The sequence below is a fragment of the Platalea leucorodia genome (assembly GCF_965183815.1).
Source record: "Platalea leucorodia genome assembly, chromosome: 3".
Classification (NCBI taxonomy): Eukaryota; Metazoa; Chordata; class Aves; order Pelecaniformes; family Threskiornithidae; genus Platalea; species Platalea leucorodia.
The window spans coordinates 95,013,260-95,033,954 of record NC_138825.1 but is presented as its reverse complement, the minus strand read 5'-3'; the positions used below and the strand labels follow the sequence as shown (position 1 = coordinate 95,033,954).

The 20,695-nt window shown below is 45.7% G+C and overlaps 1 protein-coding gene across 1 annotated transcript; it reads right to left on the bottom strand.

The window, feature by feature from the left end:
• Positions 1–2: 2 nt before the first annotated feature.
• B3GAT2 (beta-1,3-glucuronyltransferase 2) lies at positions 3–19,314 on the bottom strand (the record flags this gene model as incomplete). The annotated part of the gene is made up of 4 exons (XM_082307246.1): positions 3–89; positions 169–317; positions 7,226–7,370; positions 18,769–19,314. The coding sequence occupies 4 exons, from the start codon at positions 19,312–19,314 to the stop codon at positions 3–5; spliced, it is 927 nt and encodes a 308-aa protein (XP_082163372.1).
• Between the last annotated feature and the right edge of the window lie 1,381 nt (positions 19,315–20,695).

The following is a 20,695-nucleotide window of genomic DNA, read 5'->3' as shown; positions in this document are numbered from 1 at the left end:
CATCATACCTCAATATTGACGGTGTCCAGGTGGTATTTTGGCTCATTAGCTAGATTGACTTTTTCTGTTCGTGTGTGCCATACAAGAACCTATAAAATAACATTTGTGTTAGTACAGTCGTCTGCAGAGATGAGACGAAAGCTTTTTAGTGAGCGTGGAAATCAGTACCTTGGTGCAGTTGTTTGCTTTTGGCTCCAGTTCCTCCACTGTTGTTATCTGTTTCAGAAAATCAGATTCTTGCATTCCTGGTTGAGAACCACGACGCTTGAATACGGCTTTCGGATGCGACAGAATCACTTGAAGACTCACAGCAAATCCTTGAAGAGAGGGGGGCGGGGAAAAAGGTTAAGAAAAACCTTTAAGCTTTACATTTTTGTGCAAGTTACACTTAAGCCTAGAGATCTCCCATGTTCTTTTTAAAAAACGTGTAAATTTGATTATATGGATAGACAATATTGGGTAGGTTTGTACATCCTGCATTGTTTTGTTTTGCCCTGAAGGTGCAATCAGATTTTTTTAATTGCACCATATTTTCAACATGTTTAATCAATTTCCTGTCATGCAGAGAATATACACGTTTTTTGCCTGAAAAGTCAGGCATTGCTAAGATCTCGGACTATCCTTCCTTTCTACTTCTAATTAAGAAATAAAACTGAATTTTAAGTAAAACAAAATGTACGAAATTTATACTGTACTAACACTTCTAGGCTTAAAGATGAGAAAGAAAGGTTAAAATATATTACTTCTAACAACTGTGGTCTTTAGAGATTTTTAGCCTTTAGAGAGTTTTAACATTATCGTTGCTGAAAGACAAGCCATATTAATGTTTTGCCTTGCACACCGTGTAGTTATTGTGGACTTGTGAATCATTTTCAGCAACGGTGTCTGCAAGGCAGCCTGCAGCTGATCTGTGCATCGCACAGCGCGACTGAAAGAACCTCATCAGTGCACGTGCCTCTCTTTGCAACGCGCTCCTCTAATAACATACACTGGGTCGCTGAAAGGGAGATTACAAACTGAGAAATCACTAGTTTGAACGAACTTGCCCCCTCTGAAGCAGCTGTCATGAATCTCCCATTTGCCATTATTTATAGACCTCTCCAGTTCTCATTCAGCAAGGTTCAGTCGCATGTTTGCTTCTTTACTCCGCTGATAGACTTGTGAAGAAAAATTGCATTTGTAACTCCTTATGTCTAATTGCCAAGCCTACCACAGAAATCTGTTTTTGTCAGTCAGAGTGGTTCCAGCTGTCCCTTTATGACAGAAGTAGTAACAGTTTTGACATCTGTTCTGGAAAACTGCAAGAACATTTAATTCCTAAGCCAGTATTAAATTTTTCTCATTTTTAAATGAGTAGAACTTTCTCTAATGGAATAGAAATCTGTCCCCTTTTTTACTAGAATTATCTTGCTACTGTATTTTCCTTGCAAGTATCTGTGGCTTTTATGGGAGCCTTTAAAAGAGGAAAATATAAGGAAGTAATTCCTACATCACATGTAAAGGCGGCACACCGATACCAGTTTTATCTTAACTATCATGCTCTTGCTCGTAGCAAAGCACAGGAAGACACCAAAAAGTGATTTTTTTTTTTTTTTTAATAAAGATTTGGACACTGCACATAAAGACTATGGGTTGGGTGTAAACTGAGGTTCCCAATTCACTGACAGACACGGCTGAAGAAAACATGTTTAACTTTATACACGACATCCTGCCTCAGATAAAGAAGAATAGGTGCCTAGATGGAAGGGGCTCATCCACACCTTGCAGAGCACTCCAGTGAGTAAGAGACTTCCAGGAGGTGTGAGACTTTGGCTGCAGCCTGTCCTCGCTCGGTGTGGTGAAGCTCTGCAGCTCCCGCTCTGCAGACTGCGCCACCTGCTAGCAGCAGCGCTGGGATCCAGCTGTTCCCTGCCGCAGCTGCGGGGTTTGGGCAGGCGGAACCAGGCAAAAGGATGGCCCTTCGGACTTTGCTTCCCAGGGAAGGGTTTGCTTCCAGCAGGCTACAGGCCTTTCTTGCTGCCTGCGACTTGCCGCCTGGCTACCAGGGAGCAGAAGGTGGGCCCCATCCCAGCACTGTTTGTGTGGCCAAGTGTAAGCATTTGTGAAGGGCCAAGGCTGAGGGTTTAAACTCCCTCCGCAAGAGAGCTGCAGTGCACGCAGCCAGCTTTCTGCACCCTGAAAGATGACCGTAGATTTATCACTGATGAACAAATTGGCCTGGTTCAGTTCACTATTTTTGATTAGGTGAGGTTTTTTTTCCTAAATTAGAACAAACAATATAAATTTTTGTTGCAACTGGGCTTTAGCGTGCTTGATATTTTGGGGAAAAAAAAAATGTTTGCTTTGCAAGGGAAGGCATTGTTGGAGCCCCAATCAGCTGTGTGAGCTCTCGTTTCTTTTTAAAAAGATTTAAAATTTAATTGTTACAATTTAAGCTGGTCATCCATGGAGAAGAAAATGAAGTAAACGCCAAAATCAGTGTAGTGTCCTAGTTTTTAGAGCGGAGAAGGAATCCATTCCAAGCAGAGAGACATATTTTCTACTGCATATCTTTGCGTGTCTCAGCTTGGCTCTCTGGCCCCCACAGTCCCTACTTCTCCGTACGTTCATTTCTTCTAGGTTCTCTTGTTGCAAAGCTTGCTCCTCTGTTGAGAAAACTGGATTCAGTTCTCAGGATGGATTTCTCCTACACACAGATCTTCAGATGTGCCATGCCCCCTGCATGTAACACATGCCCTTGCTACCGTGCTATTGCAAACCACCATTTGAGGGTGCCACCAAAAATCCCTCGTGTTTTCAGGCATCAAATAAAAGTCAAATTAAACTGAGTGTTGTACGTGGCAAGAACATGGACTACTGTGCACTGACTGGCCTGTGGCCTGAGGTTTGTTTCCTTGATCAGTGGTCACGCAGTCTTTGTTTCTTAGAAGAATCCAATAAAGCAGCAACTTGAAGAGAGAAAATAACTCAGAGACTTATCTCCTGCCTCTCTGGTTCTTCAGCTCTGCTTTATAACTGCTTTAATTTCACATGTATGACATTTTGTATATATGCAGATAGAATTTGGATGAACTTGACAGAAAACCATTGTCTAGTGACAACTTTCAGTTGACTTTTTATCACAGACAGATCATTTTGGCATCAAAAAGAGAAGAGATGGCTCAGGTTTTGACCAGACTAGCACTAGTTATTTCTCTCACTAGATAATGACCCTGTGGTAATAGAGGAAAAGACACTAAAAGACTGTTACTTTGAATTCCATTCCCGAACAGGGATTAATCTAGGATTACTGTCTCCAGCGCAGCATAACGGAACAGTGCTACATGCATACAATTCTTTTACTTGATCGTTATTCCTACAAGATCATATTGGGCTTAAGTTCACATGAAATGTCACAGGACAATTGCATAGCCAGAGTGTGAAGAGGTGGTTTGGGTTTTTTTGTGTTTAGTGCCAGGCTGTAAATTAAATCTAATTGGCTGAAGAGCCACCTAGATAAGAATTAATTTGCTGGAGAACAAGATACCTGGGAGACATGGCAAAGATTACATCTTGCTTCTTTCTACAGAAGCTGTTTCTGTTAATTCACACCTTGACTTGTGCTAGATCAATGACTTCTCTTAAAAGGCAGAACCGTTTTTCTTCATCCGGTTAGACTGAGACGGTCTTTAAAGATTTTGTTGCCATGATTAATGCCTTTGCTTCCTGAGTGCTCTAAGATAGGATAGTAGCTGAAGGCAAGCTAGGAACTGAGAGTGTTTATGATTTCTGGAGTGTATAAATGCTAATGCTCAGTGCTGATGTTGAAACGGACATACTGGTTTCCACACAGTTCAAGCTACTGCCTTTGGCTCGTTGAACACGCCGCGGCTTGGGGTCCATCACCGTCTCCCTGTGACATGCTGTCTGGGTTGCAATACGGCAGAGGCGCCCAACCAGGACGTTTTGTAGTTCGTAATAAAGGCATCTGCTGACAGTTAATTCACCATGAAAGAGGCTCTCAATTTTTAAACTCAACATTTAAAATAGTTGTTACCCTTTGATGGAGGGATGCTTTGGTGGTTTTTTTTTTTTTTTGCTTCGTTTTGGTTTTTTTTGAGTATGGTGTCTGCCATAGCCACTCAAAATCTTTTTGTTTGTACTTGTGACTTCCAGCAGTGGTGCTTTCAGATTCAGACAAAATATGCCATGTTATTAACGGAAGAGTTTTTTTTCTCAGGGAACTGTAAGAAAGATGAGATGTACTAAAGATCTCATAACTATAGCAAAATTAAAAAAAAAAAAAAGGTGGCTGTTCAGGCCCTAGCGGAGGAACTTAGGTCACAGTGGATGAGCTCTGGACCACAAGTCCAAAATCCGCTTGCCCAGTGATTCGCAGGGATGCATTAATCTATATGACTGAAGTAGCTCCTGAGATGCAAATGTAAAGCATGCATCTGTTTTCCTTAAACAATCTTGACATTAGGAGAATCACGATCTAACTTGTTTTCTCATGGGTGGTCAAAAAATCTGGTATTGGGAACAAGCCAAAAGGAAATCACTAACAGCATCATTTAATGTAGAAGATTTTAAATGAGGTCTATAATAAACAACACAGTGCCTACCTCAGAATCAAATCACTTTTTTCCTTACAGCACCCAATTCTCTCGTTTTTCTTCCCTGAGGGTAAGGAAGTCTATGTCAAACCCTAGAACCCACCTACAGTTAAAACTGAGGTGGAACTTAAAAAACACCAGAACTAATTCATATGGTGTGTTAAGAAGCAACACAGGAAACAGCTACACTGCTTTCTGAAAGCAATTTAGCACTGGAGAAGAGCAGTGTCAACCACAAACTTCTCCAAAGAAATGACCAACGTTTACTGCACTGATCTAATGTGATTGCCACGTGTGAGTGTATTTCAAAGCAGCAGCTAGGGAAGCTGGCCAGCTAGGGTCTTTGAGCTGATCCCAATGAAATCAGCAGCACCTGTCTCCACTTGCAGTAGATTTGAATTTGGCCCTGCGTTTTGCAGTCTAGAACGAGAAGTTTATGTGCTTAAAAGCAAGAATGCACCTCCTCTGAACAGCCACAAGTTAAATCAGTGGTCCCAAATCTTTTAAGCAGTCATTCTTTTCACACCCAGCCTCGTGATCAAATTCTTGTGAAAATCACTATGAAAAGATAGTTCTGTAAACCAGAGAGCCTCCTTACCAGTGCCTTGGGAATCAGAACATTAATTATAAACAGCTGTAGACAGCTGAGCAGTTTAATATATGCACCTATTTTTTTTCATGGTAATATTTTCAAAAGAGATCTTTGATCTTCCTTACATGCAGTATATGGTATAACCTAAGTTGCTTGTATATTTGGTGCCAGCAGACGGAGGAACGCCAGTGATGTACTACAGCATGGACTTAGGTTTGTTGGCAAGTTCTCCGAGTCCCCAGGAGTATGCTGGGGAGTTGGGGGGGCACGGGTGGAAAACGGAGTGTTAACACGCATCCTGTAGACTGCACCTGTTCAGACACCTATGCAGCTCTGGATTTACAGGCTCTGTTCTGCTTGTCTGTGCCCTTCCACCGTTTTCCTGAGGGGAATGAAGATGCAAACTTAACATAATTTTTTACCAGCCTACACAGCATCCATTTCTCTCCTTGCTGAAATTAAAAACGTAATCTAATTTCTTCAGTTATTTTTTGAAGACTAATAGAAGTTCTCTCACAAAGTAGTAACTCCTTGTTTGTGGATCTGCAATAACTTCCCATACTCTCAACGCTTCTATCTTTGTCTCTATAACCCTCCCTTCCATGACTTTGGTAGAAGTACGAGCAGGTAACGCTCCTAATGCAGCTGCTTCTCCCTCACGACAGTGTTGCAGCCAGCAACTGCAAGGTGTAAACAACAACATAAGAACCTTCCACGTATCTCTTCATGTCTGGGTTAGAGTCCCTTGGCCGATGCTGTGTAATGGGTTTTTGCCTGCTGCTCTGAATTATGAACCGTGCTATCAGCTTTATAATGCCGATAAGTAACAACTTCTACAGCATGGTATCAATATGGATCTATGACTCCACAGGCAGAGACTGTCGAAATGCACAGCTGTGGTCCTCAGCAGGCTGCACGGGTTTGGGGATTGACATACCTGCTTCTCCCCTGAGGAATGCCTCTACCTGGACACGCAAATATTTATTTTCATGCCAGGTGATTAACTTCGAATGCTTCTACAGTGCAGAAAAAATTCACCTGTTGATGTTTCTGTCTTTGAGGTGTTAACAACTAGTTCTTTACTCTTTTTAACCAATTGTACTGTAAATACTGTACATATTTTTCATCAAACATTTCAATCTATATAAAAATATCCTGTTGAGATGAGAAAGCACTGTCCTTTTCCCTCTCCCAAAACATAAGGGTATCAGAAAAAAGAAAATGGCTGGCTATTCCTACCCCATTCTCACCCTTGTATTCCTACTTTTCCCCTTCCCTCTCCTTCCTGAATACAGAAGATGCTTAAGTGCAAATATTGTATCATTTGCTGGGAAACCAGCTGCTGCTACATCAGAAATCGGACTTCTACACAGTGGTGAGTCATGTGAGAGTTGTGAATATATACAAAAGATTGTCTAAGCACGGACTGACAGCAAGACAGACCTATGTGGTGTGCTAACTTCACAGCAGAAGATTTATTAGATCCATTTTAAAGCTTTTCTGCCTTCATCTGCTAGGCTATAGCTGCCAGTGATTTTTCCCCTAGGCCCAGTGTTTCAAACTGTATCCATCTACAGTTACCACTGTCTTTCCAAATAACCGATAAAAAATGAATAATTTCATGATAGAGTAGCATTTACAACATGAGGTCTAAGAAGGGTCTGCATTTATACTGCCTGATGTAGATTGATGACACAACGAAAGGCAGGGGCTCCTTGCAAAAATTAATTGGATGAATTAATTTACAATTAACTTGTTTCAGGCAAACAATTTATACAACATAAAAGCCAAGTTGCCGCATAAAATTACAACCAAGTGAAAGTAAGTTCAGATATCACCAAGCAGCAACTTAATTAGACGAGATGTGCAAGCTAAGACTTCCAGGATATTTAGTGCTGAAGGGCTACATACAGCAGCTGCACTTCAGAAGTTTTAAAAGCTGCTTACACTGAGACATCTGTTTCTGTCCCACGCATAAAAAAAATGTAGAAGTAGTTATTATGAGGAACCTTCACGTATCATGAAACTTGGTACTTACCTGCCATGTCAATAGCAAAGGGCCTGTCAGCTCTCCAGCCAGTGTACCAGCCGACGACTTTGCCGTTTTCCACGACTGGGCGCTCATACCGTCGTCCTCCGACCAGTCCCACGGGCCATACCGAAACTTTGCGGGTTGTACGCATCTGCAAGAGGCAGGCACAGCGTGACTGCATGCACGGTTTCCTAGTAGGCTTTTTTGTAAGCGTTGGTGGAAAGCCTACACATTAATCATCAAGACTAGGTACTTAAAAGCAATTCTAGCTTACAGATTTCAGCCCAACAGAGTAAGTATTTGAAAGCTGCATGTGCCCACTCATTTTCTGTGAAATCTCCAGCTCTCTAGCCCATAGGTACCTCAATTCTACTGAAAATACCCTATTCATATTCTTTTTTTATAGAAAAAAAAATTAAAAGCCATGAAAAAATAGTACTTGTTTTCTTGTTTGTTTGGGTTTTCAAAGGTGTAGTAGATCTTTTTTTATCTGCAAGACTATAGCATTCTTGCAGTAGGCTTATTTCCGTAGACTGCTGAGGTATTGTACAAGCCCAGTGAGAGAGAATATTATAATAACGATTAACAAATACACACTTCATTAAGACAAGTACAATTAGTTTGAGACTGGTAACAAATACACTGAGTGCAGGAAATTGTGACACACAACTCTTCCCCGACCTGCAACGTACCAGGTTTGCACAACAGATGCAGCTCAGATCTATTAAAGGCTCACAAAAAAAGATTAAGTTTCGGCTAAGCCTTTTTAACTTCTACATTTTCTCTTGGAAAGCTCTGCTGAGTTTCTGAGAAGGACAGAGAGCAGGCCGGGCAGGATGCTTCTGCTAGTTTGCTACCAGTAACAGGAGTTTTTCCCAATGGTCTAAAAGTAACTAAATGCAATTCTGGAAACGTGGTCCTCACCTAACCTAGAGGAATCTACAGATACTAAAAAATTACTCCTTCTTTAGCAAAAAGCGTGCATGACTGGGAGTCAGTGAATTCAGTTCACCGGTTAGTAGACATTTTCTTCAGTAAAGAGGCGATAACGTGACATGAACCCTGACACGCTGCTCCCCAGAGGAAAATTGCTGACAGTCTGGCGTGAGAACTTGAGAAGACGAGTGCACGGACACAGCAACTTGCACAGTTCAACCACGCTGATTCAAAAGCCACTGTTTGTGCGTTACTGTGTATAAATATGGTCCTATTTAAGCAAGTATTAAACTATTTCAGTGTAACGTGGGCTTAATTTGATCGATTTTTAAAACAATCTTTTGTCTTCTGTTGTAGTTGAGGCCTATTCCTTAGGGAAAGGTTATCCCTTTCTCCTTCCAAGCACTCCTCTTAGCAAAAACAAACACAGTTTTACATATTTGTAACTGCAGACCGCTATCGATAGATGTTGAAGTAAAAGGCAACCTTGGTTAAATATTAAACGCTTGCCTCTCTTTCTGCCAAGGTGAAAGATTTATCATGCATATCCTCTAGACTCCCAGGAGATGCACCAGAAAAAACAAAGACGTCACATCACTCTGCTTCACATTTCTAAGCTAGAAACATTAGCAGATTCTTAGGAGAACTTTCACATAGGGCAGGCATAAAATACATATTTAAAAATCCACAAATACGTATGTACACACAGAAGAGAGACATGCATCTTCTCTCCCTCCAATTCCTTGTGTGTCTAAAGACAAATTTAAAAAATTTTTTAGCAAAATTTCTCACTTCCACCCTAATAATGGTTGCAGCAAGTCAGACCATCTCACTCAGTAGCAGCAGTCCATACTGTATAAGAACAGGGTACGTATACAATTGGCAATATAGGGATTTCTCGTGATAAGGATTCTATCCACACCATGGACTATTTAATTGCCAGTGAGAGGCTGCCATGAATCTCTCTACAGGTTATTGTTAAATGTGTTTGTCTGTAGCTGTTCTCCTGCTTAGGATTACTTTTCCAGTCTCTCCCACTCCTCCATTTAGGAAAGGCAGAGTTAGCAATTAACTACTGGATATGGAAATCGGTCAAACCTCCTCATGAAGACCTTTTAGCTCTGGTTTTAATGACACATCCATTTGGCAACTTTTTCTAACAGTGTATTTATATTAACACCCAAACACATCAGACATGGACACAGGGCATCATCCTGTCGGGCTTGTCCACGCAGGCAAGTTTGCAGTAGGTTTCCAAGGGCACGATCAAGCCACAAACACCCAACGGTGCTACACCAGTACTGACCGCAGGACGGACGCAGATGCCCACAAACTTTTTTGTGTTGCCCTTAATACCTTCTGGAGGGTACAGATACCTGAACAAATTACTAGGGTACAGATTTACAGCACCTCAGCTACCCTGTGCCAAGTGCCTATACCCATGGTAAACATAAAATGCCACAAGACAGGGGCAGGCACGCTGTAACTACAAGAGAGTAGCTAATGTGTGGTAAGCCCATACTCTGCCTTTTCTTGCAGTAAGGATTTGGGCGGCTGTACTGCAAAACGAGCCAGATCACGCGAGGCTTCCGAATTGGGTCAACAGCGGCCACAGCATTTATGCTAGCAGAACCAGACTGATTTACATTAATACTTTATCATACACAATGTGTAGGAAAATCTTGTCAATGAGAAGTATCTCACTGACCTCATGAAACCAGCATGAAATGACCCAAGAAGTTTTAATTAGTACAGTCTTGCGTCCATCTCGGTGCCTGTGAGTTAAGTCAGTAAAGCCACCACACATCAGAAGGAAGGAAGTAACCCTTTACAGAGCTCTTTTATTTTGTCCTTGGGTTACTTTCTTTATTCTCACAGGTTACATTTTTGGAGAATGAAATAAACAGGAGTCAAGAATATAGCAATCCCTTTTGAGTAAAAACTGAAAGAGCACATCTAGACCGGTATTTATGCTAATTCTGAAATACCTTACAGCCTCAGGATATGCTAGGCAGATGAAAGTAGGAATATTTCTTTTAATCTTCTGAGAATAGCATTACTGCAGTTAACATACTGATGTGTTAAGGCTGTATTTATGTATGATGGGGAGAAAGCTATTATTTGGATTAAAAGGCCAGCTTGCATCTGGAATTTGATGCTGCTAATCATTGGGACACAAAAAGGTGATTCAAAACCATGTTAATTCTAAATAGCTTTATTGCTGTGGGTTAAACAACGGCCAAAATCCTATAACTTAGAAACAGCTTCCTAAATTACTCTTCTATCTGTCATTTTAATGTGTGGTAGCACATGCTGTCTTAATACTCAGCATTTCAAGTCCTAGTAGCTTACACGAATGGTATTCATCTTACTTATGCTCAACTCTCTGTAAGTTAGGCCTATCTAGGTCTATCCTAGTTAGATTTCTATAGTTAATGAACAGAGATAGGAACCTACTGACATGATTCATCCTGCCTGGCTTAGACAGCTGTATTCAGGTAGGATGAACCTCCCTCTGGAAATGCTTTTGCCCTCTATTTACTTTTTGATTATTTGAAAGGGGGTCTTGGGCATAGCAGAAGAGTGATGCACTGGATGGGGGAAGATGAGAAAAGGGCTCTGTAAGATGGCAGAACAAACCCCAATGAAGCAGGGGGGACACAACTGGAAAGGAGCGGGCAAGGAAGTGACAGGAGAGAGGAGTAACAACTGACCAAAGAAATCCCAGTGAGGTGATGGGCAGATAACAGTGAGTAGCAATAGAGGAACCACTAAAGAATAACAAGTGAAAAAATGCAGAAAATGTAGCTGAGCAATAAAAGATAGTGATAAAAGCACTGCCAAAAATAGCATCTCATTAGTCAATCAAGAAAAGCTGCTTAATGGGATGCGTCGGACTGATGGATAGGGAAGATACCAAGCCAGAACAAAATACAAAAGCCCAAGGGGAATGAAGGCAAATGACAGACAGAAGGAAACACAGCCATGCTTCCTACAGCGAAAAGGCTTCCAGACTGGAACAAACATCCTAGCGTTTTTGTAGCGTGATGTTGATGTGTTTCTCTTCGGGATTCAAAGCGCTCAGCAAATGCAAACCTGGTTGCCACACAAAATAAGCTTTTTTTCTCCCCCTGTTCTCTATCATTTCAACCCCTGTGTAATTTGTGATCTGTACTGGTCAGGCTACAGGTTATTGTCCAGTCTTGCCCGCCCCCCCGCCCCATCCCAGCGAGACTCAAGCAGATTTCTATGCAAAATTCTGATTTATTATTACCAAAGACGGGATCTAGAGCTCCTTCACTACAACTCTTCCACAGGGGAAAATGTTACGGGTTGAAGCACGAGCACAGCCAGGTTCCCTATCAGTTCTCACACAGGCGTCCTGCATTACTCGCAGGTCATGTAAAGCCAAATTCTGCTTCAACAAAACTTAGGTGAGTGCACTACAAGTCAGAGGGATAGCTCCGCTGCCGCGATGCTGTGCCCGTTTACTTAGGCACTAAAAGGAGTTTCTGCCCCTACTTACCATTACTTCAAAGGCAGTACCAAGGCACAGAAAATCTGTGCCAGTGGTTTTTGTGGTTCAGGGACTGTGATGCTGAGGGGACAGTAACTCCAAAAAGCAAGTTTGTTGTCGGTAAATTTGACTGTAAAGGGTATGTCTCCATGGGAAAACTTGTAGAAAGGGTCTACAAATCCAAAAAAAAAGTCAATCATTGATCTAGCCTGCTCTGCAATCCTCACAGGTCATCTGATTTAGTGCTTCACCATCCTCACTATTAGAAAGCTTTTTTCCAAACATCTGCCTTAAACCTCCTCTGCTGATTCCTACCCAATCTACACTGCAGAGGGAGGATAGATTAATTCCCCCTTCTCTCAAGCAACATTTTACATATCAGATACAATGATTAATGCTTCTAAATTATACCAGCATCCTCGGGCACAAATGTCAATATCGCTTCCCTGCAGGAGAAAACTGTACTAAATTTAACTAAAGCACTTAGGAGCCAATTTCTCCGGATTGGGAAGGCTTCCAAAACATTTGCTATTCATGTTTCCTTTTGGCCCTTCTACTTACTAACTCTTTTTCTCATCGTACTTTCTGTTATTCTACTAAGTCGTGTTCACTGTACCTCTGACGACCTGCTGGCCATTTGTAATTAATTTCATAGCAACAGGATGTGTTTCACAGGTAAGAAAAAGACTGCTGCCAAAGTGCAGAAACAGACAGTGCTTGGTACTTTGTAACCTGGAGTCCCTCACTTAGATAAATCTGTTTCAAATAGCTTTTTTGTCACTGTTTCCTCTCATTTTTAAGCTATTTCATTGTTTCTCTACCAGACTTTTCTAATCCAGCCTCTTTAGCATAGGTATTACATGTCTCCCTGCAAGGGGAATGTCAGTGTGCATTTAAAATCTGTCATGTATTCTTAAATCATTTATATACTAGAAAGGTATTTAATGCACTGCTAACTCTATTTGGATCCTTTTTTATTATGAAGAAAATAACTAATGACTGCCAGCTAATATTTAATTCTGTCTAGACTACTGATGTTATTTTTAAGACTACAGCAAAAATTTGATTTTTCCAACCAGCTCTAAGAGATACAACAAAAGATCTCTATGTTTTCAAAGATAAACAGATTCACTTATACTACTTTTACACCTTTTGCATAAATATATCCATTAAAAAATACACAGAAGTTAGCTTAATTCAGTGTATGAAGATTAGGACAGTTATGTAAAAGTTATTGAAGGAGCACTAACCCTTCCCTAGTCAAAGCTGGAAGAAATAGTACACAGTCACCTCTTCTGTAATGTCTTTTTTGAGTTGCTCTCAAAATATTTTACAAATACAATAATGGGAAAACTGAAGCCTGTGTGACATGCAATGCCTGCAAGTATTTCTGTTCTATTTTTAATAACAAGGATTTATTTTTTCGGGCTACAGACTGTTAAGAGCCATTAGAATATCTGCCACCTTCATACATACCTTTTGGAAGAGTGAAGGGCAGGGGCATAAGAAAATGTTTTCAGCCTGAATCACTGACACAACTTGCCCTCTGCTCTACAGTGCCACTGTGAAAATTACCAGAGTTGGATGGCCCTAACCTTCAACGAGAAGGTCACGCCCATTAGCCAAGGTAAAACATTTCCTATTTTCCATCTGTTCTTCACGAATCTTTGTTCCCACCTGGCTGATTTGAGGATGATCCTACCTAGGCAGTTTAGGCCACTACACAATCAATAGCATACCTTCAAAATATTATGGAATTTTTGTTTAATTTGACATTTAAGTTACTCCTGCAAAAAGCAATCCAGCTGACTGTCCTCTTCACTGATCATGTTCTTGCCTTCTCTACCCAAGAGCTCCATGAATCTTGAGTTACCTGTAAAGACTACCTTAATGCCAGGAGAAGGGGTTGAGCTCTCTCTCCTCCTATGTCCTTTCCAGCTTCAGTGGGCAAGAGAGCTAACTGCTAAGCTATTAAATACAAGTTTGGGGTGTTTTTTCCCCTTAGAAATGACAATTAATGCTGTGATTTACTTTGAACTCCATGCTGCAAGGCTGTATTCAGATCACACCTTATAGCCTGGGTTCCTCTAAGGAGACCCAGTCCTGCAAACCCTCAGCTTGCACTCAGACAAGATAGCAGTATATGCCATACTTGCATGCTCCAGGCACCTAGCAAATCTTGCTACGAGATTTTTAGACAGCAATGACCAAAGGGCTCGGGGTGGCAGTGAGGGAGATCATAGTTTTAGATTAGGAGCATTTTAATTTCACATACGTCTCAGTTTAGGTGCCTGAGCAAAATACAAGCAAAGGTGACAGCTATAACCTAGACAGGAATCTCTCAAAATCAATGCGTTTCTGAATGCAGCGAGCTCACTTTCTCACACATGTTGAAGACCTTTACTCCTGTTCTTTGTACTCCTTAAGCAGCTCACCCCTCACCCTCAAAGGCTGCAGGGGAGTCTGCACAATCAACAGCAGAGTGGACCTCCAGCACTAATTCCTCCAACTTGCATACATATCCATACAGGGACCAAGGAAGTGGTGGCCTTTGGCCAACTACCTGAAATACGGAAAGGGCAGAGAAAATGCCTGAGACGTAGAAACACATGTACGATGTGAAGAGTTAAGGGAAGCAGAACTTAGCTATGTCTGTCTTTGGCTTCCAGTGCTTAGGCTAATCTTGTTTTTAAAATCTCTCTACGAAGGTGGAATGCCAGCTTTATCTAAGTTTTTTTTTTTTTCTTCTGGAAGTCTGAAAATATGAAATTGGCAGTCACTAGGCATCAGTCACAATATTACAATAACTTGCAGTCAGGAATAAGATGAAGCACAAACGCAGCAGAAACTATAAGAGTCACTCCAAAAAGAACAGCCTATATTAAAAAAAATAGAAGTTATGATGATTCATGTAGAAACATCTGTAAAGCATATCAAATACAGTAGCTGGGATTTCAGGCCTCTCAGTGGCTTTGTTACGAAGGCAGGCTGATGTTCAACTGATAAAAGACATTTTCAGAAAGCAGACTGTTGTTTTTGATGGAGAGATGCAGATGGACACCTCCAGGTGAACAAATCATACCCGAGTAGAAAAAAATATAAATTATTTTTGAGGTCTGGATCCCAAAACAATAAATGACAAACTACAATATGCCAGAATCACCAGCGTTAAAGTAAAAGCATAATTTTTCACCTGACCACCATTATACTCTGAAGCAGAAAGAGCTGGGAATAACATAAGGGCCACATCTCCACTCCTGGAAATATTTCATCATTGCTGCAGCCCCACTTAGTACTCTAAAGACTTCCACAATCACTGAACTGAATTGGTCCTTTCCCTGAAGCCTTTCCAGGGAAGGTGAGCCTCTCCTAACAAAATGCTCAGCTGACCAATGCTGAATACACTGTAGCAGCAGAAAGACAATCCAGGCTTTCCACCTTATTCTAGAAAGGACAACTAAACCTGCTCAGGCCCTGCCCAGTTTGACTTTGAGGACATAGTTTTGCCAGTCAAACTAAGCTAAACACCCACATGCCATCGTGCGTCTTAGGAAAAAAGACAATTATAAACAGCACCAGAGGGTTCCAGATTTACTACAGATGGTGACATTTTCCAGCAAAACACCACTGTAAGATGTTGGGTTTTTTTTTTCCCCCTGATTTCAATGAAACACATTTTACCCATGTCTACTGGTCCCAGCTCACTCCATATCAAATATAAGGTACTCATTCCTATAAGCACCAGACAGAAGTACTCTGGACAGAGATTAGAACTTCCTCATCAAAAGCTCTCAGAAGTATCCCATGGCATTGCATGTCAAACCATGCTCCTTTTTGATCATGCCTTTACGGTTTGTACACCTCCACTCACAGTAAAGCCTTTGCTGATTTTCCTTTGTTAAAAAGGCTCTGTCTTCTGTAAGGGCACTAGGGAAACCCACAGCAAAGGAGCTGCCTTAAACATAATCCTTCAGCGATGAGCAGTTCCCGGGCATGCCTTCTGCTCCGTCGTAATGCTCGTTCAACCTCTGAGCGAAACCCATACCTAATGCCAATGCTTCTCTCGTGTTGGTTTTACAGTCCTAACTAGCCTTGGTTCCCACCCCCACCCCCAAGCCCTCGCTGCTGTTACTGAAACCAACTTTGACTCAGATGAAAGCCGTTACAAAGCAGACAGACCTACTATTTCATAAGCCAGCAAATGTACATAACTGCTTGCGGGCAGATGCTAGCAGACATTGCTGCTGGCAGTTTGGGACACACACGTCCCCGGGCCCGCGTCAGTGACATGCTGAAGGTCACCCAGCCAGCACAGGATGGTGGTAGGACCAGAATTCAGAGCAACTGTATCGTCCCTCCACGTTCATACTACCCTCCCCAGTGAGCAGACTACAGTTTACCAGACCTCCTTTGGGATTACGTGACTGCAGGTCTGGAGAATTGTTCCTGGCAGGGTAACAAACTGAAAAAAACTCCCTCTCAGGTATCATTACCGCCACTTTCATGACAGGAATTACTACGAGGTTTCATCTACACACAACACGTTCTGAAGCTGTTCTCTTCATGCTTGGAGAAGACGAGCATAGTTTACCCTCATAAATCAATCGATTCCCAAAAGAGAGATCAGGATTTACTACAGAGCTGTCAAGCCAGAACCCGTAAAGACAGAGTTTTTTTAACAAGAAAAAAAAAAACAACAAAACCCAACCCTTAAGCAGTGCCTCGACTGAAAACAAAGACTGCTGGCTCTCTCCAAATGCAACCTCCCACTCGTCGTAAAGGCATGTCCAGTTGGCAAAGCCTGCCAAGGGACAAAGTTAACCAAAGTCAGGTCGACAAGGCATTCCCCAAGTTACTATCAATCAGCAGCGTCCCAGGGACCTTGCATACAGCTCGTTAGTGACCCCAGAAAACAGTCATGGGAACTTGCAGCGGTAACTGAAGCAAGAGCTCCTCCACTCCTGTAACAGAGCTTTCCAACCACCACATTTCACAGGGAAAACTCATTCATGCACGTGTGTTTGCCTGCGAACACAGGGCTCCGAATAAACACCTCTTCCCCAGCAGCTGAATCCTGCTGAAAGAGAAGCCTTAGGACTGTGGAGCTGCGTGCTGGGGGCTACCATTCTTGTTAGCAAAAGGAAACACAGATTGCCCGTTGTGCTTGCAATTTTCAAGATTAACCCCTCAGACAGATTTATCCCCTTGCTTTGCTGCATTTCCTAGCTGATCAGAGAGGTAATTTGTATCTTTTTGTTTCATCATTCACAGCAATTAGAAGAATAATACAGGAAATTATAAAAGAATAAACCTGACTGGACCCCCTTTCAGTTGCTGTGGGTCACTCAAGTCATATGCCTGCCAATACCGTTCCTTTCACTTGTCCCTAATGTTGGCACTCAAAAAAAAAAAAAAAAAAGTAGAGATTCATCTCCAAATCTCTTTTGTCCCACACTACTCATTGTTGTGAAGTGTATTTTCTGTATCCATTTACAGGCTCCCTAAGATTGAATCAGATTAGTTTTATATCCCTGAACAGAGGTGGACACTCGCATCACATCAAAGATGGGTACATGGAATCACTCTGCATTATAATGCGCTAAGCGAAGCCGTGAGATTTTAAGAAAATCAATTACAACGAGGGTTTAGCCTCCAGGCAAAGGTCTTCAAATTAGCAGCTTCAACACTGAATGCCAAATGGGCAAAGCAAGTAGAGCATCGCTGCTGACCAGGGACCCTGCACCTGCCCGCATACTGGAAATGGAAAGGGATGCATTACGAACATATACACAAACGAACATAAGCATTTCTGAAATAATTGGCTCTAGGGAATTTCACATGGTTCACATTTCTGTGTATCGTGTTCATTTTAACCTACTGACTGTAAAGCACGTGAGGAAGCACACCACTTCCAAACTGCAGAATATGGGTGCACGCCACTGAACGCAGCACTGTCCACCAGCAGCAGACATGTTTGCCTGAAGTCCTGTACGTTCCCCGCCTGCTGCCAAGCTACTTTTCAGTTTTCCTCCCTCCTTTCCCTGCCAAGGTTACTCTCCTAGCTGTCACGAAGATATACATGATCTTTCTTCTGCTGTTTTACACCCACTTATTAAACACCCCTCCTTCCTGCCAGGGGGAACGCAGAAAGCAAGCTGGATACCCTCTCCCCCCAGCGCTTGCCAATTCCCACCGAAAAGGAGCAAAGCCCTTCACCAAGGGGCTGCAATAAAGACGAAAACAGGTCCCTTGACAAAAGAGGCTCCTGAAAGGGTAGTTTAGTCATTACACAAACGATTCGCTGCTTTTAAGAGCGAAAGGCTCCAAAAAGACTGGGCAGCTCCACGCCGAGGAGCCTGCTCTGGGTTAATTCATTCGCGCCAAGAAAAAACTCTGCAGAACGGCGACTCCGGATGCGAGTTTGCCCTGCAGGGAGAGGGACGCAGCCTAAAAAAAATAAATACCAAAGAGTGCGTCTCATCCCAGTTTTAACAAAAACGCGGGGTCCCTTATATAAACCCTAAACTTGCTTCGCTCGGCAGGAAAGGGAGAAAACAGCAGTAAAAAGTTGGGGGGAGCGTGGCAGGGAGGGACAAGAAACTTAAAATCGAGGAAGGGGTGGTCACACGCAGGCAGCGCCGGGGAGCCCGGGTGAGGGACGGGGCGCTGCAAGGCGTCGGCGCCGGGGAGGCGGCTTGACTCGTCCGCGCCCGGCTTTCGGGCGAGGGGCAGCGAGGCGGGACGGGAGCCTGAGCGGGGCGAGGAGAAGCGGGAACGGCGGGCGAGACCGGCGCCTGAGGGGAGGCGAGGGGGGAAACGGCAGGTGCCTGAGGGGAGGCGAGGAGAGGCGGGAACGGGGGGCGCCTGAGGGGAGGCGAGGGGAGGGGAGGCGGGAACGGGGGGCGCCTGAGGGGAGGCGAAGAGAAGTGGGAAGCGGCAGGTGCCTGAGGGGAGGCGAGGAGAGGCGGGAACAGGGGGTGCCTAGGGGAGGCGAGGAGAGGCGGGAAGCGGCAGGTGCCTGAAGGGAGGCGAGGAGAGGCGGGAGACGGCGGGCGCCGGAGCGTCGCGGCCGCCCGCGCCCCCCACCCGCACGCACCTCCTGGAAAAGCTCCAGACTGTAGGTGTTGTCGTCGTCGGCGAAGAAGAGCACCCCGGGCTGGGGGGCCGGCAGGTGCTGGTGCCGCTGCCGCAGCCAGGCCAGGCCGGCGTTGCGCTGCTCGGTGGCGCGGGGCAGCCCCGGCCGCTTGTAGCGGCGCGGCGTGGGGACGTGGAGGTGCGTGCAGGGCAGGCCGGCGCCCGCCACGAAGCGGCTCACCAGCTCGCTGCGCGCCGCCGCGTCCTCCACCAGGATCCAGTGGAGCCGCGCCACCTGCCGGAAGGTGTTGGCCAGGCGGGTGAGCTCGGCCTTCTGCACCGGGCGGCTGTAGGTGGGCGTGATGGCATAGATGGTGGGCAGCGCCGCCTCGGGCCGCCGCGGGGGGGGCGCCCGCGCCGCCGCCGGCCGGGCCCCCCCGCTGCCGCCCCCGCCGCGGGGGGCCAGGGCGGGCAGCGGCGCCCGGCTGCTGTCGATGTCCAGCACGATGATGACGATCAGCACCCAGGGCAGCAGCAGGAGGAAGCGGCTGAAGAGCAGGGACTTCATCCTGCCCCCGGCGCCCTCCGCGCCCCCCGCCCCTCAGCGCCGCCCCATGGACGGGCGCGGCGGCGCTCAGCGCATGGCCGCGGGGGGCGGCGGGGCTGCCCCCTTCGCCCGCCCGCGCTCCTCCGCGGGGCGGCCGGGCAAGGCGGCGGCCGGGGAGGGCGGCGCTGCCTCCTGCGGGCGCGGGGGCCCGCCGGCGGGGCGGGCCGGGCCGGGCCGGGGCGGGTCGGGGCGCCCCGCGGTGCCCTGCGGCAGCCCGGCGGGGCAGGTGCCCGGCCCCGCTCCCGCCGCGCCTCTATTCCGCGAGCGGCCGCCCTTCCTCCTCCTCCTCCTCCTTCGCCCTCAGCATCGCCGGGCCGGGCCGGGGGCGCCGCGCCGTCGCGGCCGGGGCTTGGCGGGGGGCTCTGGGGAGAGGCTGCTTCTCCTCCGCTTCCCCGGGCGGCTCTGGCGGAGCGCGGGGGCGGGGAGGGGCGGGAGGGCGGGGAGGCGGGAGGGAGGGTCCCCGCGGGCGGCGGCCGGGGGCGCTCCCGCCCCGCCCCGCCCCGCCCCGGCTGCCGCCCCCGGGCGCCGCGGGGAGGGGGCGGCGGCGGCGGCCGGCGGAGCTCGGCGCCCTCGGGGGGCGGCGGCGGGGGGCTCGCTCCCTCCGCGGCGGGCTCCAGCTTCGGCCGGCGGCCGGGACGCCTGCTCCGGGACAGCGCCGGCCGCCCGACGGGCCGGGCCGGGCCGGGCCGGGCCGGGGCAGACGCCGTGCCCCGCCGCGGAGGGGGCGCGTCCCGCAGCACTCTCCTCTCGTAGCGGCGGGCAGCCGCTCGCTTAATTCTTGTTGTTTGTTGTTTTAGCGGAGGAATAGTTTTGAGCTCCGCAGAAGCGAGAAGTTGGGAATAAGGCGGCCGTGTCGTGCGGTTCCCCTCGTTTTTCCTCGGTGTCTGTCGGTCGGTGTCGTCCGCCTGTCCCCCGCCCCCCGAAAGAGGCAGCAGGGCCGGGGTCCCGCACGTACCGCCCTGGGTGCCTGCCCTGCCCTGGACCCCCTTTTTCCCGGTTTTCTGCCGTGCTGCTTCCCAATATATCAGAAGGACTTGAGAGCATTCGCGTCTGAGAATTTCACAATAATCCACCTGTCTTTATTTCGAGAAAAAGGTATTCATCGGGTGCCGCAACACATACGAAATGCACGATCTAAAACCTCTTACGAATCCTTTCCTACCAGGGAAGTTTCTGATGCATTTTTCAACACTCCCTGCTGTCATAACTAAACGCTTACTTACAGCTTGAATTATGCTTTTAAAACTTCACGTTGCATAAAAAACACAGAGGCACAGCGCTAGTATTTACAAATTACTGAATTCTCCATAATTCTCTGAGTAAAACATTTACCCTTGTATAG